Genomic DNA, 27215 nt, shown 5'->3' on the forward strand with positions numbered 1-27215 from the left:
ATTTTCCTTATACTTATACTTATACAAACGTATATGTATCTGGTCATAATTTTCGTAGGCCAACATATTAATTTTATAGAGGGAATATTAAATTCAACAAAAGAATCACATTCCTGGCACAAAACTATTCCGTCAAACAATATATTTACGCGTCGGACAAAGCAATTCTATCGATACAAACGACGTCACGTGAACTCCCAAACCAATCATCGGCTTTAGAAATATCCATCCCATGGTATTTTTGATCGACCATTGTTAGAAACGTCAGAACACATTGGTAGCCATTACACAGAACACATTTATTAATATCACACTGACAGTTATATGATGAATATTCATTACTGTGATTTGTTATAAAGATACAATTTACGATAACCCTGATATGTAAATAAATAAAACATATTTTCCTATGATACCATAATCTGTTAATTGACACTAATTTAATTTGATCTTTTTTACAAAGAAAATAAATCCGTTCTATAAATATTTTTCCCACGATACCGTAGTTTTTTTTTCGATCGACCGCCTGCCACGACCTCATTAATTGTATCCCGTGTGCCTTACGCTACTCGTCTTGGGCATATACCAACAACATTTGAAGGAAAAGATTATGGCGTTCAAAAAAGGGGTCTATCACCTACTGCTCTAGCACTACTTTTCAAATAAACTAATTGAAAATGAATATTGGACTTGGAATTCCCATTTCTTTATATGGTGGGATGAAAATATCCCGTAAAATACCGCAAAATTACGCCACGCTGTAACTTACGTTACGCTTACAGATGTATAATAATGTGTTTATACTTATGTCACCGTTTATACGTCGCAAGCGTGCGTTTTCCCAATTTGATTCGTTTCACGCCCTGAACTACCTTCTATGATTATGCCACTTTTATTATTAGAAAGATATTTTTTTTGTTACGAAAGATATATATTGGCAACTACTATTCTAAACCGACGTGGACAAGGGGGGGGGGGACGTAAAGAATGTTTTGCATACAACTGTATGAGTGTATATAATGAAAGCTAATTATCTTGTTATTGGAATAGCCCACGCTGGAAATTAACAAATGCAGGGTGGAACAAATTGAATATAATATTATAATAGTCATAGAATTTCGCTACGATTTCACATGAACAATAAAAACATATGCAAACAAAAACTATATATGCATAACCTATGTTGTATAGTACATTTCAAAAAGTCTATACCAAGCCACGCGTGACTATATGAAATCTTGCGAGGTTGCTGGTTTCAAATCTCTGGTATATTCAAATTCAGCTGTTCTTGAACGTCTTTTGTGAAACCTTTACCACGCCGCTCCAGTAACCAATAGGTGGACATTCTGACTTTGCCCTGTAAGCAAATGATTGTAATTTCAGACTCAATTAATACGAGACCATGGCACTAGCAATATATCCACCGATAGATTACACATAGTGAATGTATAATATTCAACTATTTGCGCAGCATAGTTTTCAGGGCGTGTGATATGCCGTCGACTGGGCACTGGTGTTAGTGTATGTGATATTCAACCAATAGGCGGACATTGCTATCAGTGTATGTAACCAATGAGGAGACGTCGATGTGCGTGTTTGTGATAGTTACTTAGATTTGTCATTATACCTTAATAACAATGTCTCCTCTCTGTTTTATAACCAAAAACTCGATGTCTTTCAAAATATCGAAGGTATGCTCACTCAACTGAATACGATTTGCTGCAAAATGAAAAAAAAAAATATCTTAGGTTGGTTCACATGTTGTCACCACTACGCACCGAGAATATCACTCCTATCTCAGTGATTGTTGAATCATCTGTATACCAGTATCATGTACTGCCATAAAGACGACATCTACTTACGCAGACCGGTAGCCTCCATTCTTGAAGCAATTCTCACTGAGTCGCCAAATAAGCAAATAAGCAGTAGCGAGGCATCTTGGTACCGACGATCCCAGCTGCAACTGGTCCAGTATGGATTCCAATGCGTAAAGTCATCTTCGTTCCTGGCTTGTGGGGAATTACCAAACTTTCTCCGAAGGTCACCATATCCAATGCCATAATAGCTATCTCACTTGCATGCCGGTTACCATTAGGTTTAGGAATTCCTGTATAAATAAAACAACAATGTCATTGATGAAAATGAGAATGAACAAATAAAAGGCAATTCAAGCTGCAATGTTCTGACAATGTCCAATCAGCTTCAAGTATTAACTTGGGTAAACAGCGCCCTCACCTGACACAACCATATACGCATCGCCAATAGTTTCTACTTTGTACACGTCATAGAGATCAATTCGTCGGTCAAAGGTTGTATACACATGATTCAGCAGTTCTACAACCTGCATCGGAGAACTATCCGAACAAATACGAGTGAAATCGACAATATCCGAGAAAAAATGGTCGCTTCTGAGAAAGATTCGGCAGTGACATTTTTGTTCTCCATCAACTGCCGAGCAATAGTCTTTGGCATCAAGGAGTAAAGAATAGAATCGACACGTTTTCGTTCTTTGTTCAGCGCCTTGGTTTGTTTGGCTAAAGTTAGAGCATAGTTTTGAATATTCCACCGCTTTGATGATAACGCCGCACATTATCAAGACCACGGCCATGATACCGATGCGAACACCAAGTTTTGAATTGTCTTGGTTTATCAGTTCTTCCAGTTTATAGACTATTATTTCGGTCATACGACGCTGGCTGTCCTTTAAAGTGTCGATGTAAATTGTCATATTATTAAACCACCAGTTACCCTCCTGCCACGATGGTTCTCTCGATTGGTTCAGCTGAATTGGCCTTCTCAATTGCCCAATCGTGCTTCGAAAATCGTATTCTAATTGTTGTACCTTGTATTCTAAATTTTCACCAACTAAAGGGGAGTACTTCTGTGACGCCCAAATGTTCCGCTCCCCCACCTACCAATATAATAAATATATCAAAAGTTATATCAAAATATATTGTATTGTACTCTGAGCTTTGCTGTGCTGTGCTGTACTGTGACGTGATGTGTTGCGCCATCATCGGTGAACTTTGGCTATAGCCGCCATCAATCATATTGCACTGCTGTTCACTCTTTAGAAACGAACCGTATAATTATACAGCTTAACTAGTCCGCTGATTATCCCCCAGATTTTCCTATTCAAAAAAAATGAATCTTGGATTCAAGATACAGTTGGGGTAGACTGCGTTGAGTTGGGTTGGGTCAGACTGTGTTGCAATGTGTTGGACTGGGTTGTGTTGTGTTGCTTTGGGTTAAATTGTACTGTGTTGTGCCTTAGTATCAAGAATACCTGACATTTTTCTATACACCAGAGATAGTCCTGTCGTCGATGAAATCCTCCCTGAGTATAAAACACTGCCCCCAATGTTCTCTCAATTCCGATTTGTTCCATGCCAACAACCAGGAGCTGGTAAGCGACCAATGTCTCCCATAACCATTGACCGCTGAATTTACCAACTGCTTCGTACAACCAGTCGCTGAGTATGTGAATTGCGTCCGTGTAGAAATAGATCACCTGATAAGTGGGAAGTTATAAATCAGCGATGCGCAATACGTGAATGCAATAAATATTAATAAATAAGTTGTATTTAAAAAAAGTCCACAATTTGCAAGTTTGTGACATTGATATCGCAAATGCATAAAAATAAAAAAAAGTTAAATCCCCGTGTCTGCAGTTAAGCGAGAGCATTGCACGGACGGAAGAATATGTATTTGTGTTATAAATATTCAAAGACGTAACAATTGGCAATTAGATCATGGTAAACCGAGTCATCATAACCTACTAACACATATTCACAGCTATGGACGACTGGGGTTGTCGCATTTGCTGTAAATATTCACACACTTTTAAGATCATTTACCGCCGAAATATTAAAATGTGGAATGAGGGATATTGCGGCAGTGGTTTTCATCTCTGTCTCAATGCTTAACACAAACCTCATGTATTGTGGGGTTGTTAACATCTAGTGTCATACGATATTCGAACAGGAAAGACTTGAAGGCTTCTATGTTTTGAAAATGTTGATACGCCCTCGTCCCATAAGACGGCCAGTCAGTCAGACTTTCCAATATGGCATCCGTTGCCGGGTATGTATTGATTAGAAAGATTTTTCTTTCGGGTCCCGGAAGAGCCTGTTCCTTTGACTGAATATACAACGCCGTCATGTCACGCTCAATCTGGAGGCTGTGTATGAGGTCGCCCACTTAGCCACTGAATCGTACATTATGCCATATCTGAGCAGCATCCACGCTGAGGTAGATAGTCTACAAGGTGAGAGAAAAAACAGATATTCTACTTCCTATTACATCCCAATTATAGAAAGAACTGTTGTCAATTGTTGTTGACGAAAGCCTATACAGAATTGAATCATATTTGGAAGCTCATTATCTCGACCTCGTTAGCTGAATTGATCTACGGATATGGCTTCAATGGACTCATTATTTTGACCCAGTTTGCGATTACTATACGACGGAAACACTCCAAGTAGCGGTGAATCTGTCACAATGGCCGTCTTGTTGCTTTCTCGCACCCAACGAAATATATTTCGTCTATGCGAATACATTTGTACTTTTTCCCTGCTCTTCGCGCGATTACATTTCTACGCGAAATAACGAGCAATTAACCTTCTCTGTACGCAGTTTGCCGATCGAAATAATCTACCACAGGTGGCGCTTTTCCCGGGATTTATTAATCGTTACCTAACTGCAAGAGGGTTTTATTTCTCACGTTTTCCGTGGCCGTTTCGTCGCTCTGATTTTTTGCTTGAGCAAAAGAGTGGAAGACTATGTTTCCTTCTCGTCATAGCGGATAATGTAATTTCATGTTGGGCTGTATGAAATGCTGTGCCATAATTTGGCGTTTACTCCGATTGTTAGCATGTTACCTTGGCAACTAAATAATTGTCCATCCTAAATAAGTTTTTCTATCAAAAGGCCAGTCTATAAAATCACGGGAAAATCCTCTACTGTCAAGATCAAAGCAAATTCGAGTTTCAGCTTCAGCAACACAATGCAAGGTTTATATAAAACCACAGTTCGGAGTTTCCACTTCAAATCTATATAAAGAATGTATTTATTCAAACATGGCCGGGCGCAACATTTATAAAGCAGACTATTCTATGATATCCATAATGAGGTTCCGCGTTCACACGATTTTAATGTAGCTTCAAGATGTGTTTGTTTTCTTATGTTGCGCTGATTATCATTATGTTTTGCATTTTTACTTTCCCTTCCATTGTATTGGACGTAATCTCCAACGGAAATATTTCTGAACGAATATTGAGTTACGGTAAGATTTCTGTGATTGACTTTTCGATTCGTCGTCCAACACATTTGCAAGTTGCATTGGCAAGAAATCGGCGTAGGAGAGGCCGAGAATTATATCGAGATTAATGGTGCCACTTTGTCACGGTAGCTGCTCAGGCTCAGTCTGTTCTGGAGGTTGCAACCTAGATCAACAATATGCATACTGCCGTCAAGAATTTACAAACTTGTGAAAAATTGTCGGAATTGTTTTGTCTAAAATACTTAGGTCATACCATTCAGTCAACCTCAAATTTCCCAATAGACCACACGCTACATAATAGAGACGGTTTTTGGTACGTATCCACCCCACTGCATTTTCTGACCTTCCGTAGAAATATTGGATGCAGAAATTCAACTTTTCTGCAATAATCTCGCCTTACTGAAAGGAAATTCGAATTCCGAAGCCGAAATACGTAGACTGACTTCAAACATACAGATCGAGCTCCTGCTAGATTTCCTGCTAATTCTGATGAATTACGATATCGTCCACGTGACCAAACTGAACACCAATCAACTTGTCGTAAAAAACATACCGACCAATCAGAATCCGAACAAGATACAGTTCTTGAGTATCGAGCCCACCTGTTATAATTTTAGTACATGTGTATTCGAAATGGCAGGTAGAAAACGATTACAAGAGTCTCGTACAAAAAAATGTTTTACACCTTTTATAGAATGCTCAATTTAGAGCGGTGACGTCGTCGCAACTGCGCATGTGCATAGGAAAGCAACAAATGTTAGCATATTGGTATAGCGACTAGTTTTTAGAGATCTACTAAAAGGCAATTCTCACTTACTTAAAAGCTCATACATTAGACTTAGATAACGTTTTTTTGACGATAATCTATTAGTTACGACCGCGAGATATGTCTTTGTTTTGCTGTGTTTATGTTCGTGATATTGGTAATGACCAACCAAAAAAACAATAAAATACGCACGTGCGCAGATTTAACGACAGTGTCGCTTTAACGAAGAGAATATGAAGCGTCATCATGATGATTATAATTAAAACAGAAAATGACAAATAAATGACGATTAAATCTCAGAATTGATCTGTAAAAATTATACTAATTAAAAACGTAAATTATAAATATAGTGTTTTAATTTAGTCTTTTAAATCGGATAAAGCACCTAATGTGCGAGGTATTGAAAAGGCGACAAACACGAGACATTGTGTATCGTCCTGTGGGGGGCTTTAAAAAATTACTTTCTTGAATACAGTGTACGGTGAATTTTATTAAATTCTTGACACTGGTTATCAGAAATAAACAACTTTGGAGAAGGTATGAAAATTAAGTCGGAGTTGCTCATATAAAATTGTGATTATCGCAAATAAATGAAAAAACATGTCTTACTGCAGTTGGAAATGAAAAGGTTTTTGTGTGTAATTTTACTTTGAGAAAATATGAACGTTACCTTGGTTAGATCGGACAAAGCCAACACAGTTAACACGCAAATCGGTAATAAAGTCAAAGTCAACATCTTCATGGTGAGTTTCCTTTTTCCCGTTTGGGTGAGATTAGTTGCTCTACATAAACCCTTTTCATTTCCTTCAAGTTCATCGCGAATAGAAGATCCTATGTTGCTCATTGAACCGTAACTAGATTTCGATGAGCCTGAATCGCTGCCTGGCTGGAAAACCGTCACCACATTCTGTTCTTGTCCACGATTTGCTTTCCAGTTTACTTGTAAAATAAAATAATACGCTCGAGTGGTGTTAATGACATGAACACGAATTAACACGAAAAGCATAGTTCAATCAACACTATTGTGTGTGGTTACTACGTCCATAGAAAGTTAATTGATTCTAGTTTTATAATAGGAAAAGTATATAGATGAACTTACGCAAATTTCTTAATACGTCCATTTTTTCCATTACGATGTTCTGTTGAGGTACTGCTTATCTTCTTGTAACAATACGCAACATCCGAGTGATATGCAAATAATGATAGCATGTACTAATGACTGATCATATCGTGGCATTATATGTCACATGTATGTTTTTGTTTAGCGCATGCGTAGATGAAAATACGACACATGATCTAGGTCTTCATATTCGTTTTAATTCACTAAATTTTCAAATTTATTGAGCTTTCCTTCTTCTTTTTTTTTTAATTGTTCTTTTTTTATTTTAGTCATATTTTTCCTTAATTATATATTTTTTTAATTTTGACTGCGAATCCCTAAGATTCTCCATAAAAAAATCTCGATCGTGGGATCTCAAAAAGCTAGGTTAGTCAACCAATCAAAGTAGGCCTTGTATTCATAGTCACACCTATGCATTTTTGGTACGACATAGTGGCCGAAAGTACACCGAAAAACGCAATTTACTGAACAATTACCGGAGCTGTGTACAACAGCAGGACGCGTAACGAACTAATCCCAATTGTTTAGAGTTCCATTTATAGTCTACATGTCGGTTTAAGGTATAGGTGCATGTTCGTGGGCACTCGGAGTGAATTTTTTTTTTTTTTTTTTTGCTTTTTCTTATCCAGACAGTCTTGGCTAGATAGTGTTAAAATTTCGGAGCATTGTCTATAATGGAACATACTCATCGATTTTAAAATATAGGGAAACCAGGCACGCGTATGTGATTAAAAAAATCCCGAAAGTTTGTCTACGTTGCTCTTTGATTGACAAGTCACTGTTGATGTTATATGTAAATGAGTTGTTGGCCTCCGTTATGGTGCGGCGATGTGCGACTTCCTGTCCTGGACCCTGTTTAGCTTACCTCAAGCGCTACCAACTAGTCTCGCAAACTACAAAAAAACAGACAAGACGTAGACGCTTCCAGCATGCAAGCGGAATAAAAAACATATACTAGTAGTTCTAAATGATAAGTAAACTTTTTCACCCTTATCTCGACAAATTCTACTCTAGCCTCCCAGTGGTATACTGTTAAATAATTTAATTTGTTATGCATTTTTTTTCTTCAGAGGCATTGAAGTATACATTTTTCGTTACGCTGTAATGACCACCATGCTGATAGCATTGCGATGCAATCATTTTTTATGGATAAACACCATTGCTGTGCTGTCATCAATAACTAACTTTTCAATGGCAAAATACACAAACGTAAAATGCTCGGTTATTTAAAAATAAAAAAAATACCCTGGCAGTTATAGAAAAATCGGCAAACGAGATGGTGTTTTTAAACACCGCGGAAAAATCGGAAACTCCCTTGCCAGTTAGCTTGCTCCGGTAGCGATGTCGCTTGTATGGCCGTGCTCGGCGACCTCTGGTACTAAGACGATCTATGAATGAGGTATTTCCAGAAGTCAGGGTTCGTTTAATTTCTATCGACTCGTCTAGTGTGTAGTTGAACAGTAGTTCCCCTTCCATTTCGATTTTTTCGATTGAGTAGTAAAAACTGCGAAAAGCCGATGTGTAGCAAAATGTTACGGTCCATTTCAACCTGGCTGTCTAACTTCGCATGGTCCATTTCACCGGAGATCGCGAAAAACTGCGTCATACAAAGTATTTTTTAAAGGTTTGAGGGAAGGTAAATTTAGACTCAACCCACCCAATGGCGATTGCTATGTTTATATAACTGCATGAATATCTCAACGGCTTTACGTTATCCATTGTGCCCCTTCCTCAGTGGAATTGATAACACGACGCGACTTATTGTAATCGAAGAAACGAAATTGGATGGCAAACATAATAGATAATATACTGTAATCAGAGAAAATGGGTTTTATAGGCACAATATTTACAAAATATTTGCCGAAAATATTTTAATTAGTAAATGGCTCATTTCGCTAATTACAGCGAAACAAGTGTCCTACACGTACAGTATTCACAATTTTCGGACAAAACTTGGCCAGGGTATTCACCTTTCAGTCGTGTAAATAACTTCATAAAATATTAGCCGAAAATAACGAGATTTAATTAATAAACGGTTCGTTTTGCTAATTACAGATAATCGGAAATCTGCAATCAGCGAAACAAGTGTCCTGACGATTGATGATGATTAAACACCAGCTAGCGTTGGTGTATTATCATGGGGAAATTCGCATCTGTCTCTATGTCACGTCTCTTGAGGTACCGAACTGGGAAAGTCACTAAAGCTTTACAGTCAAATAGACGCACACAACGAAATACATTTCAATAGCTAGTCTTTAGCAACATCGAGAACGCCTCAAGGTAACTGCCTCGTCGGAGACTCTGTCCCGGACTGACCAACACTCTCTCGCCTCGTGGAGCTCTCTCTGGGACCAAAGACTTAGATCGTTTAATACGTATCAAAACTTAACCAATTACAAAGAATTTTAAAGACACAAGGCGTAACCTTCACATATTCAATTTGCACATAGCCAATCACACTAAGTACTGGACACGTCATATCTTTTGATCTATCGTTCACTATATTAATAACTGCAAATACTACACTGTCAGAAATAGCGGTCCGGATGGCGACGGGTATGTCGTAATTATTTCCAAATCACTTAGTCAAGTTCCGTTCAGGACCTCGCATAAGCCTAAATGATGACAGATATAACACAGCCATTCACTAGTAACCAGCTAACTAAGTCGGACAACAGATACGCGAAAACTAATTCATGACAGTATGATGAATTTAGGCATGTCGTCATGATGCAATATTTGTGGACGATTAACGTCACTTTCATAAAAACGGGCATTATCTCCGTTCGTGTTTCCTGGTTGGTCAGAGAGATTAAAAATTAATTGGCTCCCACAGTTTTTTAACACTATTTTGTTGACGTCTCCACGAACAAAGGACGCCTGGGCTCATTTTTAAAGCTCTGCATTCTCGGGACAATGACATTCGAAGTGTGGAATACTGAACGGGATTGAATATACGGCAGACATCCTGCATGACAACATTGTAACATGAAAACAAAACATACAACAAATATTAGTATATATACTTCCGGGCTCCCATTTATTAATAAACTGATAAACGTTGTGTGAAAGTTTCAAGAATTGTGAGAGCTATTTAGATTTGAACTTCCCTGGTAAATTGAAAAACACAAGAGGAGATAATGGCTAATAACCATTCACTCAGTCAGAAGTTTGCTAATGCTCATAATGAAAATGACTGTAACAGTTCCAAATTCAAACCTATTATCGTTTTCTAAAAAGTTAAATATAGTGCAGAATATGGAGATCCCGTCATTACTTTTTTTTCACCATGTTTCTTTTTGAATATTTATGTACAGCCTTGCTAAATCTTGCTAAGCTTTCAAAAGAGATAATGTTTGTACTTGTTTTCTATATTTTTGAATCGTATTTTGAGTATGTTCCACTATTCACAGTGTGGCGAATTTTAACAGTCTATAGCCAAGACTATTTCGATAATAAAAAGCAAAAAAAAAAAATCACTCCCAAGTGCCCATGAACTTTAATATGCTAATATGAGAACAAATGCCCAATCTCGGTTTTATATACAGTCTTCTCTGATTGGTTAGTGCAGTTTGCGAGAGTTAAACGAGATCTGCTATGGTGTTGCCCAGATCTTTGGGCTTTCATTTTTTGTATAACGAGTTACTTTGAATGCTTACTTTGCAACGTAGGAATAACAGCTTTTTATGTATTTAGACAACCGTGTACTAATTAACTTCGATGTATGCATATGTCAAATACTGTAGTTGATAGCGACACGTGGACTCATGATGTTTCTTTCTCTCAATTATCGAATAACGATGAGATTAATGATGGAATCCTACACTAAGCCGTTGCAGCGTCGCGAAGCAACGATTTATTGTAAATCCCATCAATACCTCGTTAGCTAGACGTGCTTGTAGCAAACAACCACAAAACATAACAATTCAATAACTAAACAAATACGAATAGAACATCGTTATCTGTTTCGTATCACAACCCAACAGGAAACGTAGTAACTATTAATTATAATTATCTCGTTTCCATGTTTTTTTGTGTAGTAATTGTACTCTTTTTATGGGATAAGTTTATGTATTTATATATGTGGTTAACGTAAAAATAATATAAAATAAAAAAAAAATATTAATCATTACATAAGTAGAAATAGTGACACACGTGTTGTGTCGTAAGTTGTTAGAGCGTCCTCTACGATACTTGAGTTGATCTACGTGACAGTCTATAATTGCCCGCACCATCTTGTACTAGATTCGAAATACAATCAGCAATATTTTGTAAAATGTTTAACGTGTCACAGTCGCAGTGCACGTTCAAATTACGCGTAAACAAACAATGTTATACGTGGCATGGGACGCACATTGAAAACGACGCGGAGCAACGTCCGTGGTGCTATATATGAACACAGATATATGTTGTTGAAAATTCAGTTTCCCTCGGATTTATTGACTGTTTATCTTACTCGGTATAGTCTTCATTCACCTTTAATCAATACAACTATGAATCGTTAATAAGACACTACGGCATCTTAGCATCAATCGTGTCTTTATCGGCAAACAGAACCCAGTATTAACTAAATACAAGAGAAACATGTTGAAAAAAAGATCAATAAACAGAAAAAGTGGTAGGATTGGGAGAAAAAAAAACTCATTGATGGCCGAGTGCAGATGATGATGGGAAATAAGCTACCCAAACTACAGATGCAGGGCGCACTCTCTTAACCAATTCTTTTACAATATTGACAAAATGTTTACTCAATTAATTTATGAGGTGGTGAACTGTTTAGGTAGAGTGAAAATAATGTTCTCACTTCAATCGCAATATTTGGCTGTATGTCACATGTCCTGGGAGACGTGCACGAATTGGTTGCTGAGTGGTTCCGTGATGATGCAAAAGCAGTCAACGATGTGCTGCTATTAACGGTATTCATATTTGTTTGCATCTGAAAGCGCATTAAACACTGAATATTCATGTATATTCATTACTGTCATGAAGCATGCCAATATGGCAATGAGCATATGAACAAATGCAGTATAGTATAAAAGGTTCTCGTTGCGTAAAAATCACAATTTTGTCTCTAATAATGAATAAACAGAATAAGGAGATAATTCTGGGTTAAGAGTATATAAATTTCAGCTCTAATAGAGTTATGATTATTTTTGATAACATACCCAATCGGTAGAAAAAATGCGAATTTGGGTAAAAGAACGTGCTACTAGCCATATTGAAAAATTAGCGACATTATTCAACTCGTAGCTGCATCTTAAAACAATGCCTAGCTATCACTTATATATGTGATTGCTAAAAATATCAAAACATCTCCCGATTAACATATTAGCCTCCTTACCCAAAGACACACGTAGCACATATTTGTCATCGATATTATCTTATTGAATACCATTTAAAGTGACTTCTGACTCATCTCAACACCTACTTATGTTCAGCATTGTTAAATATGACAACTCTGTTACTAGTCGCTGCCTCCACAACATACTTACTAGATAGATCGTGTAAGTAATAGAGGAAGTGCAGGAACAAGTTTGTCAACGCACGCGTAGAAAACACCGCATCAGGTGTTAATGGTGCAGTCTGGAGATATGAATACATAGCAAATATCTGAAAATAAACCATATTGTATATTACATGTATGTGCAAATGTGCTTTCTTACAAACTTCTTATCATGATGGTTTGCACTGTACCTATCCCCGATTTGCCATTGTATATTCCAGGTATTGACAGGAACTGTGAGTGTTGCACGTCGTGACATCACAGCTATTCACAGATAAATACGAATATAAATGAAGTAATTAATTATAAAATTATAGTAATCAGTTGATTCAAGGAAAGTTATATGACAACGTCACAAAAAATAAGTAATCAACAAATGTTATTGCTTTATATGTGATTGATGTTAATTACCATGCATTGTGACGTTTAAGGAGACACAACTCACTTGTAAATATAATCGGACATTTGACTTATGTTTTATTTCCTGTCGTCGTGTTTCATACATATGTGACGCAAATATGTGTTTCCCTCGACATAACGTAATGAGCTTCATTCCTTGTAATAACTCGCTAGTCATTTTCAAACGGATATCAGAATAAGACTGTTGAAGAACAACGTAATTGTAACAAACGTGTTAACTGTAATAAACATGCGTGTTCTTTGTAAGAAAAAAATCAAGAATCTATGAAAAATCAATCTATTAAATTCAAGTCAAATTTGTTTGTTTGTTTGTTTGTTTGTTTGTTTGTTTGTTTATTTACTTAATACACAGTTCAACGGGCAAACCCATTAACAGAACTGGAAAAAATACGTAAAAGAGGAATGTATTGTATTGGAAATGTTTATACCAATATTCAGGTTCATAACCATAATAACTTATTACTTTAGCATTTAGCGCCACCGAACAACAAGAAATGTTGTTACCATGGAAACCATTATGTCTCAACAAATTGGGCGTTAACCCTTTTTTTCGTCGTTGTACCTAATGAAAATAAAATTATTTCTGACATTGAATATGTCTACGTGTATTAATCCTCTCTGTTATCTAAACACGTATACAACAACCGTAATACATTTTGAATTGCACTTTTCCGATGAGGCAAACATTAAAGTTATTGTAACAAATGTTTTGCAATAATATAATAATTATTCTACTGTACACTCACTAGACACAATTGATGTGATCTACTCTGTATAGCCCCAATCCATAATAACAACGGTAGTGTGGCTATGATAATACCCACTCCAAGTATTCCGGCTTCTCCTACGTTCCAGATAAGGACACGTGATACAGCCACGATCTAAAACCTAAATTAGTGAAATCTCAGATCCAAGCATATATTGGCATGTTCGCTGTGGTCAGTGCAATGTTATGAGGTGATTTGACTTGATCAGCGTTAATCAAAAATAATTTCACACTGGTACAGGATAAACCATGATGAAATTTTTAAACAAGAAGAACCACTGTATAGCAATATTGTCTACAGACATCATGTTAATGGTTTGTCCAACCAATGACTGACCCGATGATCTGAACAACTGCAGAATTTCCTAATATACTACATACTGTGAGGAATTATTATTCCAAGAAAATTAGGTTTTGCGGAACCTAATATACACGATGAAGATTTGCTCCGGGAATGATGTACCTGTGAAGTTAGAACATGATCAGTCAAGGTCTGTCAGGGGGTACCTCTCTGGAACCACATTTATTTAAAAAAAATGCGTCTGAACGGGGAGTAAAATTAAATGTTTTCCTTGTAAATTTAGAATGTAAGATTCATTTGATTATATTACATCTCATGATAAAGAGAACGCCTCAAGTCACCGCCATGAACAAAACATGAGCCACAATTTGAAAGTTGTAAGTTGCCTGTAGACTGCTACTTTGTATTCTGATCTTTCACGACCTACGAATATAGGAAGATATATCCTATAAACCGACATTATCCAGGGTAACGAGCATTAGCATAATAAAAAATAAGTAGGCTTTGTAGTGAGCTGACGGTGAACATAATTAGAGCACAACATAACAAAATGTTAATTGGGCAGTTCCACTATTAGGAAACGTTTTGAATACTACATCCTATCTATATGTATGTAAAGATTACATTCCATATTAACAAGCGTGGCGGAGATAGGTGTGGTCGGGTGAGATGGGCTCCAAAAATACATCGCCATGTTATTGTTTCCAAAGGTGAGTCGCCACATTGTGTGAATATTTAACATTGTGGCCAACATATCGGGAAAATGAATCCGATGTAACCAAACTTATGCGTATTAACCAATTGTTATGTGATCTCATACCAAGATGTGATCCAATCAATGCACATAAACTGTACTTGTTGAATACGATATTCACAATCTGTCGATGAAACTGTGCTGACGTATTTTTATCACAGCGAGGTCCACGTGACATATCTTATTATGTGGTCTGTACAAATAGGCTCTTTTTATTATTGTTTACGTGACATCTGAATAAGTTCGTTCGCTTTGAAATGTAAAAATATCTACAAGTCAACCAATCTGATTAGAAATGGGTGGCGTATAACTTCGAATTATAAACGTGTTATGCTGTGTTGTACGCAGGGGATCGCAGGCATGCGCACTAGAATACCTGTGATTTCGCAACCGTCATATTGTACGACACAGAAAAATATGACATTGATGGTAAACTATTAATAAAATCGACTAATCATTTACATCAGTTGTACCGTATGAATTATGTCATGGACATTGCTCTTCTATACAATTGTACCCAATTTCCTTCACATTAGTAACAAAAACTGTGTACTGAAGGTCGCTCTAAGCGTCGACATTTTCTCTCATAAATAAAATAGTTGATATGTCGTAATATGCCTTTTGTTCTGTATTTCTGAAAAAGCCATATTTAATCCAATGGCTTTCTTTAGTATGATTAGTGTTATTATATATATATGCTTTAAATTCTCCTACGTTTTATGACAATCAAACAAACAAAACTAATAGTGGTTCTCTAATCAGTAACATCCATCTGAATTATATTGATTTATTTTGTTGATTTATTTATTTTTTTTATAATGGCTATTAATTTTCGAAACTGTCAGTTAAAAAAAAATAAAAATAAAAAAAATTGAATACGCTTATTATGCGTTTCTCTATCCATTGGGTAGCGCCCTCTACTGACGGTATGTTTCGTAAGTATTATGGAGTTGAGTGAAAGCCATGTGATTCATTGCGACAACGCTGTTATGTTATCGTCCGTTTTTTGGAATACTCTTCCGTTCCTTGGAATACATGAAACCCAAAGAAGATTGTTCTTTGACTGAAGAATGACTACACAGATCGAGACAAGGTCGACGTTGAGAGCAGTCTAATTTCAGCAGGTACATCATAGTATGGTTTCGTCGAAAGAGGACGCAAGGTAATAGGTGAATGACGTTCCATACATACTATGTTTGTTGTTCAGTTTGATTATGGTGTACGATCGAACCAACAACACCCTGGCGTTTGCCAAGCAGACAATTTAATGGTAATAAACATCATTCTGGAAAATGGTGTATAGTTCATGGTTGAATTTGACTCAGGTCATGGCATGGTATGTGTGTGCATTGATGAACTGTTAGTGCATGTTTTATTAATAACAACGAGTTACGTTTCATACTTTAAATTCCAGGTGAAATTTATTAAGGCAGTACACTGTGACAGATTACTAACTAAGTAATGTTGAAAACTCTTGAACAAGAACAAATCAACCACCAATACGTCCCGCTTTAATGTTTGAATATCGTAAGGAAGTATTGCAAGAGTCCAAATATCGCCTCGAGCAATGATGTCTTTGATCGGAATATTCCATTGCGATTTTTTAATAATAGTGTGTAATATTGATTGATAAGTAATATTATTATGATGCTCACATTGAACAAATATTCAAATAAATGATTAATTGACGTCATGTTTATATGAGCATTCTCATAGCGACTAATCATCGTCGTCGCCAACACAAATGTCTTCGTTGTCATCGTCAACAGCAAGCAATTGTCTTTTCACGACTTGTAATCCCATTTTCTTAGCTTTTTTTTAATTGAAACTTCGAGGACATAACAGCTGCACATTCACGGAGAATACGTAATTTCAAACTGTGTCACAAAATTAATAAAAAATAGTTTTGCTGAGACAGTGCGATGATGTGAGGATCTTTTACGAGGCTATTCATTGCTATTTTTGAACTTTGCAAGAGGTGCTTAGAAAATACAACCACTTAGATCAAATTTCCAAGCAAATCCAGCAACTTTGCAATGGATTTACACGACTTTGTTCACTGTTTCGTGTCGGTGTACCTTCCGTCCCAGACTGGCCCAGCTGTGGTGATTTAAAAAGAAATTGGAAAAAATAGTTTTGCGAAAGGTGGGGTGAACGCTAAACCACCACAGACTGGTCTTATTTGCAGCTAATCTGTTGCTGTTATTTATTCATGATATGCAGTGACATCACTGAACGGATACAAAAAAAGGAATGGGGGCTGCGCGCCGCATAATGAGGTAAACATTGTATTCTTTGGAGAGTAACAGGAACAGAATGGTTTTCGGACTGCTGAATACCCAGTTGAAGTTACCTTGCTGAACGTCGTCTGGTATAGTGTTGGTTTTTGCATGAAAATAACACGCCTTCAGATTTATAAATTCAAATTTATGCAGCTTTGAAAGGAGAGATAACAATTACTATGGTTTTCAAGTTATCTGATTCAACAGTGCCAAACTGTTTTTCATCTAAACAGAACGGAGCAACTTCAAATGCAATCGATTTGTCGCTTCCGGTCGGAAGAGCAACGAAAACGTCGTGGCCGTCAGTAAAGCCATCAATTATTGTATTTTGTGCAGATCGCGCTTCACTGTAACCCAGGCGAGATAAAGCTACAAGCAGGCTACTTCTCTCCATTAGAATAATTTTTACGGAACGTTATAAATAGTAATTCGTTTGTTATGATTGACGATCGAGAAACTTGAAGTATTCACGTACAAAGGTTAAATAGTTATAGTTTAAAGGTCAAAATGCTCTGATTGGATAACGTTCTTGCCTGTCATTCTGATCACTAACATAAAAACTAGTATGAAAACACACTAGTTCATGCTTTCACCACAGAGGGCGTGTCAAAAACGTCCAGTCTGGGTGATTTCGCGGTTACAGGCGATTTCGCGTTCACCCCTCCATTTCGCTATTTTTTTATTTAATTTTAAATTGATTAGCGTCAGCCTCGACTACTACAATCAGTAGTATTGTAATGAAATTTTGAGCAAATTGTAAAATTTCATCGAACTTTAAAGGAAATGTTTACGACATTCTGAAAAAAAATCATTATCACAGTCACTCGCAAATTGAAAAAAAAACATAATTTCTATATGTGTCACAAAATTAAAAAAAAATAGTTTCGCTGGGATATTTAATCCGTTGGTGTTAGTCACTGCTGATTTCCCTAATATTTCACTCTGGTTGGTCACATGACCACTCTCTCATAAGGTTAATTTTTGATTTGATTTTCGGCAATTTAAAGTTTGGAAATGTTTCAAGAAATGTATCTCGATTACACTTGTACGTTTCCGATTTGACCTTTGCATGCTTCTAACGACAATTCCATGATTTGAGGCACTTTTGCAAGGATTGTCATCGCTTCTTCTAACTTTGCTCGACGGGCTTAGAAAATATAACCACTTGTATAAAATTACAAGCAAATCTAGCAACTTTGCAATACAAATTTGTATTCTAGTCCTTACTATTGTACGTTCAGTTTTTGCGACCGTCGTTTTGTTTATTTTAGGGTTGCTTTCAGTCGAGTATTATTATATTCAAACTTGTTAACTGCGGGGTTCGATATAGCACCACTAAGACGCTTTATACAACTTTGTGTCTCTCTTTCGTGACATTTTACATTTAGCCGTTATGACAGTCAGATAACATAAACAGAATTATTCAAGAAACATACAAATAGATTACAGGCCGGTTAATTGAACACCAAATCATTTGCATCCTGTAGCATTTTCTATTGCGGTTTCCTATGAGAGAAATGGTTTCAATCACGACAGTATTTATCATTATGCAAATGAGATAATAACAGAGGTATATAAACAAAACAAAAAACTAGACAAATTCTCAATTCAAGAATAATGTTGGCATTTACTTCCTCTCAGGCTCATATACAACTACCATTTTTAGCACTATGAAGGATGGGTACAGTGAAAATAAATCAAATAATTGTATTTAATAATTACAAATAACAAATCAAACAATTACATTTCACAACGATATATAAGTGGGGTTGTTCTGCACTGAAACTGTTTTGTATATTTAGCTACTGGAATAACAGTTGGTGACCTTTTTATTACATTGCTCACAGAAAATGCACTGAATCAGGGTTCTTGAAAATATATGACGTACAGTCATGTGTTCTTATGATGGGCATATTTCAATAAAACAATATTTACACATAACGGTTCAACTGAACCCTTGTATGGAGGTTGGTTACAGTGAGAATAAATCAACTAAATTTATTTAGTAATTCACAAAAAAACAAATCAAAAAATGTCGCAACGATATAGAGATGTTACAAAAACATTACTGTACTATATTATTTTTTCTTTCTTTTTTTTGTAAATGTATTTATTTAAAGTAAAAAAAAACTTAAAAAAAAAAAAAAAAAAACTGTACTATATTATAACATAGGGAGATTACATATATCGAGTCAGGTAAACTATTCGTGGGTCCTGCATTGTAATTATTGCTTAGTTATGATACCACACAAGTTGACTAACGTCTAACACTTTTTATTACCACGACCACGAACCAGCGTAATGACCAGAATATAATACAAATGATTACAACTATCAAGGTAAGCACATCAAGCAAGTAATATTCGATAACAGAAAGTTGTTTTTCATGAACACTCAAGTGAGTGGCACCATATTTGATTACATGTTCAATCCAGAAAACCGTGGTATCTGTTGCATTTAATGGGACATCTTTCACAATGGTCGATAATTGCTTAGCTCTCTCACTGTATCTGGAACATTAGGTTATGAATACATGTTAATTTACTTAATCTATACGACTGCATCTCTGTAAACATTCCATTCCAAAGCCTTTGCACAATAGAACATATATAATACGATTAATTACTTACTTCTTATTTGATAACACTTCCACCATTGCTTCGTACAAGTTCTCATTATTCAGTGATTTCATTTTGACATATGAACCAACTCCAACTTTAGATTTAATTTTAGCAGCCGTGTAGAATTGATCAAATAGTAGTAGAATGCATACCATTGGAACTCCATGATATATAGCGTGGTATTGTGCTGGAATGCTAGGTCGGATTTGAATCATGAAGATATACTATCACCGTCTTATGATGGCCACATATTAAATGTAATCAGAATTGTCAAATGTTTCATATAAAATGATAACATGATTAGTACATACATGAAAGACATTTTTAGTGATTATCACACAACAAAACTGAAACCCACGAATATCCTACCGCATTTATTCAACACTATTCAATGTAAATTCAATCTTATATATGTTCCAAATGACGCCCTCATTGCTGGAATTGTGCATAAATTCTCCCATGTCCTAAAACACAATTAAATAGATTTGATTGTATATTATTATTGGTTTGTACCACGATAAACACACCATGGTTTATTCTTTATGCCTTGCATCGTTATAAATAATTAATGCACATAATCGGAGATAATACAGATCACTTTCACGACTAACTAATAAAATCATTACTTCGTTTTAAAATCCCAAAAATAAGAGAGATGCAACCATACCTTCCCAAAGAACTACGGTTATTTTATGCTGATTGTCTACTTACAATTACAAAGCGTCGTTATTTAGCATTATAATCAGTAATCAGTAGAAAGTTTTTTAAAAAAAGTACGCCAACACCAAATGTGTAAGTTGTTTTTAAATTATATCTGATAACTTTAGCCTTTGGTGTGTTTAATGCTCCTTTTGAGGTTTGTAGTATTTAAAAATGGAATAATTATTATATCAAAAGGAAAAAATCTATATTATTTTCAAGAGATATGCAATAACTAATTCATTAAATGTTGTTAAAGGTATAGACTATGTAGCAAAAGCGATTTTTAATACGAACAGATAATTAATTTATCAATTATGAACAAATTTTCATTCTTTCATTCGATGAATTAACAAATCTTTCAAATATTGGTGTCTATCCGGTTGCCATTGCAATAATAATTTCGGATTGATTTTTAATTCATAACTTCAAAAGTATTTAATTGATTTTCAGTATTTCTCTTGAGGCAATATTTGTCGCTAGTGATGATGCCGGTGGCCAGGCAAATGGAATCGTCCGGAATAATTAAATATTCATAACTTAAAAATTCAATGATAAATATTCATGCCATTGATGGAGGGGTACCAGTCGATGTTATTGTCATAGAAACGTAAACGACGAGATTGTTTTTTTAATTAAAATAGTAATAACTAAGATGATTGTGAATGTGGATTTTAAGGGATTCTTCACCATTGGAGGGGTACCAGCCGATGTTATTGTCATGGAAACGTAAACGACGAGATTGGTTTTTGAATTAAAATAATAATAACTAAGAGGATTCTTCACCATTGCCTGACTAAACGAATTGAATGCTCAATTTGGTCTGGTTGAAATTGAAAACATGATCTGAGTTTGATAAACGTATAAATATGACTCAGTGACTCAAGTTTATTTAAAACTGTTCAGGATAACTACTAACTACCCTAGCTACAGTGCACATAAAATACAGATTCCTATCCTCAATGTATAGAATTAATATTTAGTTAAAACCTGTATTCGTACTTACTGGAGGCAGTCTGTTTGCAGGTCTGGTAGTCAGCAATCCAACAGGAACGACATTAGGGATTAAGGGGTGAACGTAGTCGATAGATAAATCTTGAACAAGAAGATGCAGGGATGCTTGTTCAAAAGGATATCTTCCTGGAGTAATGTTGTGCTTGTTGTACAGTCTTAAAAAGCCTTATTATTATTTTTGAATGATAGCAGTAGAGTTGAGGTTAAAGTGTTTTGAAATCTGTTTGAAAAGGTCATTTCTTCTGTTAGCATCAAACTTGTTTGTTCAATAGGATAGTACGACAGAGGAACATTAACATCAGTTGTGCTTCGCGCATCTGTTTTCGTATGTAACAGTACATACGGAATACGCATATACTGGAGTAACATAGTGCAACAGGAACAAACAACGTCTGTAACTGCAATGTCGTGGGATTTTAATGTGTCACGAAGATGCTGCTTGTGTTGAAGTACTGCATCACATTGTACTGCACGTGTTTCAAATAGCTTCTCAATAGCTCCATCATAGGCCACGTTCTTGTCGACAAAATAAGGCAGAATGTCTTCATTGTCATAATTTATAACCACTGGTTCCAAAGTTGGAGCACCCAATTCCGTGTACAGGTTATTGAATTTATCTGAAGAGACTGTCAGTACATCAACTGAGTGACCGTGCTTGATTAGAGCTTCACCTACATAGGCTATATTTTGGGTGTGGCTTTTAGCCACATGCATACCATAGATCAGTATATTAGCGCAATGAACAACATGAAAACCCTTTATCAATACACATAAAACAGCCAAGAAAAGCTGATGTTTACTCATTTTCTCAAATGGCGTTGTATCCTCGGTATACTGAACAGAAAACGCATGGGAAAACGTATTCAGTGAGACGAACGCTTTCCATCAAAACTGTGAACAGGCTGAGCGGTAAAGCATTGCACCAATTCATAAAATAATTATACTGTGTTAATATGTCGAGTGTTATTTTCCTTACTCCTTTTCACACAACAATGATAATTTTCAATGAAATAAGACATGATGAATGATTTTGTACACCATATTGATAGAATTAGTAAAACCTGTGAACTAAAAACCAGGTTAATGCTTTCCGGCCTATCAGTTTTCAAGGGTCGCATTTATTTTGTCGATCATTATTAGTCTTGCATTCAGTATTCAGATGTTACTCACCCATCAAATTTGGTAAATCCTTGTATATGAAGAACAGTATATACTGTTTACTATCTGCTTGCAATTTGACCCACACAGTGATAAAATCTATATTAATGCATCACCGAGTAGTGATACGGGCTTTCTGACAAACTATATATAGCACAACATGTATTTAAATACATTGCACTGTAAACAGTCTATAAGACTACGTAGCTTGATGATATTAACAGCATGCCATAGACGTTGTGATACATACATTTTTTTGTTGACACAATTGTAGTTGCTCTGGGTATATTACGTATATAATACATAGAGCTAAAACCCTTGATTCCATATATCGTTAAAAACTGAACAACATAAGCATGTTTAAACTATAATATATAATATGGGAATGGTCGCTGAGGCAAGGGAAGAAGGCAAATTAGCAAAACTACTTTATGTCAAAATTAAAATTGACAATATTGTGTACAAGTGTACTTTAAAGCCGTTGGAAACCAGTGACTCACTACGAAAGCAGCAAGGGACACACAATAGAGTATCTGTAGTGGCCATGCCAACTCCAATGCTTCCAATAATTCAAATACTGTTAATGACTAGTAATTTGGCCATGGCCTTAATATCATAAGGAGTGATAATGAACTAAATTTTCAGTATGGAATATAAATGGCTTAATAGGAAAGTTGGCTGATCATGATTTGGTGGATTATTTAAAATCATTTGACTGTGTTTGTTTGGTAGAAACTTAGATGAGTACCATATTTGATTTTAAGGAACTACATGTTAGTGGTCTAAAAAAGAAAAAATATGGAAGAGCCTCTGGTGGAATTTCTGTGATGTTTCGTAAAAAGAACAATTTAAAATTAAGCATATTTCTAAAAATCCATACTGTGTTTGGTCTAGGATTATAAGCAATACTTGTATTTGGAACAGTGTACAGACCTCCTGAGGGTTCAATATTTGCACAGGAAAAATACTTTGATCAATTAGAAACAGATCTGATTGTATATTCTGCAAAATGAGGTTATAATGTCATAATTTTAGGCGACCTAAATGGTAGAACTGGTAATGTGGTGATAGTGTTGATATAAATATAATTTATTTGCCAATAGATGATTTAGAGAAAAGTAATGATTATCTTTGAAGGGAGTCGATGGATATTGAGATCATTATATATAGTAGTGAACTTCTTGATTGTTGCATTATCAATGGCCTCAGAATTGTGAATGGTAGGATTTATAAAAACACTGGTAGCGGTAATTTTACTTTTATTTAAGAGGTTGGTAAAAGTGTTGTTGACTATATTCTGTCATTTCCAAATTGTGTCCATTGTTCAATGTATTTACAGTTGGGGATCGGGTTGATTCTGATCATATGCCACTTGAATTTGCTATATCACTCGCTCCAATTTCACGAATGTCAATGACTCCCAGCATAGTGTTAAATATTCTACCACTAAACTAAGGTGGGACACCAAGGGAAAACCAAAGTATTATAATAATATTAATTTACAACACGTTGAGGGGATGTGCCAAGATTTTCATGATGGCATCAGGCAGGAAATGTAAGTAAAGCTACAAATAATTTAGTTGATATTATATATATGCTTGTAATACACATATTATGCACAAACCTAATTATGTTGGCAGGTCATTTTTTAAATTCTGATTTGACAAGGAATGTTGTACTACTAAAAGAGAAGTAAATCAAGCATTGAATCTTTTCAGAAATTGTAGAAGTCAGGCTACCCTAGACCTAGACAGGCAACTCATTCGTAATAAGAAAACTAATTATCAAAGAAAAAACGTGACGAATTTTTAAAAATGGCGTTACAACCTAATTAAAAAAATGTTTGGAAGAGTTTGAAATCTAATAGTCCCAATGTGTCAGACAGTATACCAGAGGTTGAATGGTTTAACTATTATAATAATTTATTTAACCCGCTAACTTTGATGGAGGATGAAAATCAAAAAGAGTTTTTCGCGCTAATCAAAAACTAAATGGATGATTTAGAAGATAATGTGGTGGTAAAAATGAATTTGATGTTTCTGAATTTGATAGGCCTATTACTTTGGATGAAATTAGGGAAAATTTAAATAAATTAAAGCCAAATAAAGGCCCAGGGGCATATGGCATGCCCACAGAATTTTGGAAAAATGCTCCCATAGAAATCCATGAAATGTTATTTGTTTTATACAACAAGGTATTTGACCAGGGAATCTTTCCTGATGAATGGGGTAGGGGATTAATATCGCCTGTATACAAGAAGGGAAACAAGGATGACCCCGGTAAATATAGGAGTATTATGTTATTAAAGGTCATAAGTAAAATTTATATAAGTATATTAAGTAATAGGTGAAATACCTGGTTAAAACTTTATAATGAAATTGTTGAAGAACAAAGTGGTTTCCAGAAGCATAGCAAAGCACATTAAATAATGTTTTTATATTACGTATTCTTGTGGAAAAGTAAGTCTTTCAGTTAAAAGGTCGTTTCGATTGCGCATTTGTAGACTATGATAGGGTATATCATTGCTAGGGTATAGATAGGGTATATCATTGCTCATTGTTTTACAAATTATCGAAGACCGGTCTCAAAGGCAAATTATTTAATTTCTCATATTAAATGTACCAGCATGTAAAGGCAGCAGTGAAAAATCTCTGGGGATAACTAACTACTTTAATATTAGTATGGGTTGTGAACAGGGCTCTGTGACTTCACCTCTTTTATTTTGCTTCTACATTGATTACATATAACTTTTCGACAAGGTCATGAAACTGTAGTTTACCTGTGTGCTTTGAAATTGTGTTACCTATTGTATGCAGATGACCTGGCTCTGTTTAGTAGTACACCTGTTCGTTTACAACAATTATTGAATAATTTTGCAGAATATTGTTCAAAGTGAAGACTTACAGCAAACCTTAAGAAAACTAAAATTATTGTTTTTCGGTAAATAGTGAAAAATGGTTTTGGAAAGATAAAATATAATTATTTGGGGGTTATACTTTCCAGTTCTGGGAAATGGTATCAGGCACAAAAATGGTTTTCTCAAAACGCAACGCACTTTTTTGTTTGGAAAAAAAGTTACAGAATCTAGGGGGGTGTCACCTGATGTTGCTCTTCGTATATTTGACTGTAGTGCTATTTGGGGCACACATTCTGATATTAATGATGTGGAGAGAGTACACAATACATTTTGTAAATATCTACTAAGTGTTAGTTTTGTTGCCACTAATTCTGCTGTTAGGGGAGAATCGGGACGGCATTATCTTAGAGTGTATGTAAATTATTCGTTTTTGGTTGAAATTAATAAATGACGTTTCTCCACATATTTTAAAAGAATCTTATAAATTTCAACTTAATATGACAGGAGCGGGTAATATCTGCTTGACTTTGACAGTTAAAAATCCTCTCTATAAACATGGTTTTAGACATATTTGAATTGAACAATATGTAAGTAATTCTATTGTATTCATGGAACTGTTTAAACAGGGGTGCTTTGATATTTCCAGACAGGATTGAAGCTCTGAAATTAATAGAAGTCCCAAACTTGAATTAACACGTGAGCAATATCTCACAAATATTGGTCAGTTTTCTGCAATATACAGAAATGCAAAAAAGGTAGGGCCAGTGGTACTCCACATAACTAGAGGTTGTGTCATTTTGGCTGTAGTGTAATTGAGGACGAATACCACTTTACATTAGTTTGTCCCAAATATAACTCTCTAAGGTTGAAGTTTATTGCACAGTATTACTACTCTTCCACCTACAGAGATAAAGTTTATTTCATTATTTTATTATTGTATCTGTACATAAGGCCAACGGCCACAGTACGAAATAAAGATATTATTATAAACTATAATATACCCAGAAAATATTATGGTAATAGAAAGAATACCAACCAGAAATACTGTGTTCATATTACTGTACAGCGCCCTCGCAAGACTACTTCATTGTTTCTGTCCTCCACTAATTTTTATCTCTCCAGATAGGTTTTGTAAATCAAATCTCAATGCACATACGCTGATAACTGCGTCGTACCTGTAATAGGAATATTGTTAAATAATTACGTCTTCCACGTGTATGTATCGCGAAATAAAAAAAGCATTTTCGTGCATTATGCATTCGGTACACATCACTGAAATAACAAACACTGTTTATCTGAATCATATGAAATATGCTGTTCCAGTATAATCCTATATGTTTCCTATTGGTGTTATGCTTCGGTTTTTCAAACTAACATCGCAATATAACAATTTATGTTAAGTCTGATTCATCTAAGGTCAAACACTATCTCTCTCCCCTTTTAGGTAAATACTCTTCCCCGAACAGTGTGCTGTCTCTGAGTGATGCGTTCTGTAACCACCCCTTCTGGGGAACGTAAGCCACACTCTTGTCACTCCCACTGGAAAGACTTCATTACACGATATCTTGAATTTTTGCTGGAGATGTTGTATTACTTGTTGTTTCTATTGACGTGTTCGAATGAGAACATTTGCAGATAGTTGTGATCTCGGTGATGCAAAGTACCCCGAACTT

The 27215-nt window shown here is 35.5% G+C and overlaps 1 protein-coding gene and 1 pseudogene across 1 annotated transcript; both read right to left on the reverse strand.

The window, feature by feature from the left end:
• Positions 1–1255: 1255 nt before the first annotated feature.
• On the reverse strand, positions 1256–7053 carry LOC100375935 (uncharacterized; annotated as a pseudogene).
• Positions 7054–19450: 12397 nt separating this feature from the next.
• LOC146735603 (2-hydroxyacylsphingosine 1-beta-galactosyltransferase-like) lies at positions 19451–20175 on the reverse strand. The gene is made up of 2 exons (XM_085505942.1): positions 19824–20175; positions 19451–19703 (listed from the first exon to the last, which is right to left on the reverse strand). The coding sequence occupies exons 1-2, from the start codon at positions 20027–20029 to the stop codon at positions 19451–19453; spliced, it is 459 nt and encodes a 152-aa protein (XP_085362068.1). The 5' UTR covers positions 20030–20175.
• Positions 20176–27215: the final 7040 nt, after the last annotated feature.

The sequence above is a fragment of the Saccoglossus kowalevskii genome, chromosome 12, assembly GCF_978046115.1.
Source record: "Saccoglossus kowalevskii chromosome 12, keSacKowa6.1, whole genome shotgun sequence".
Taxonomy (NCBI): domain Eukaryota; kingdom Metazoa; phylum Hemichordata; class Enteropneusta; family Harrimaniidae; genus Saccoglossus; species Saccoglossus kowalevskii.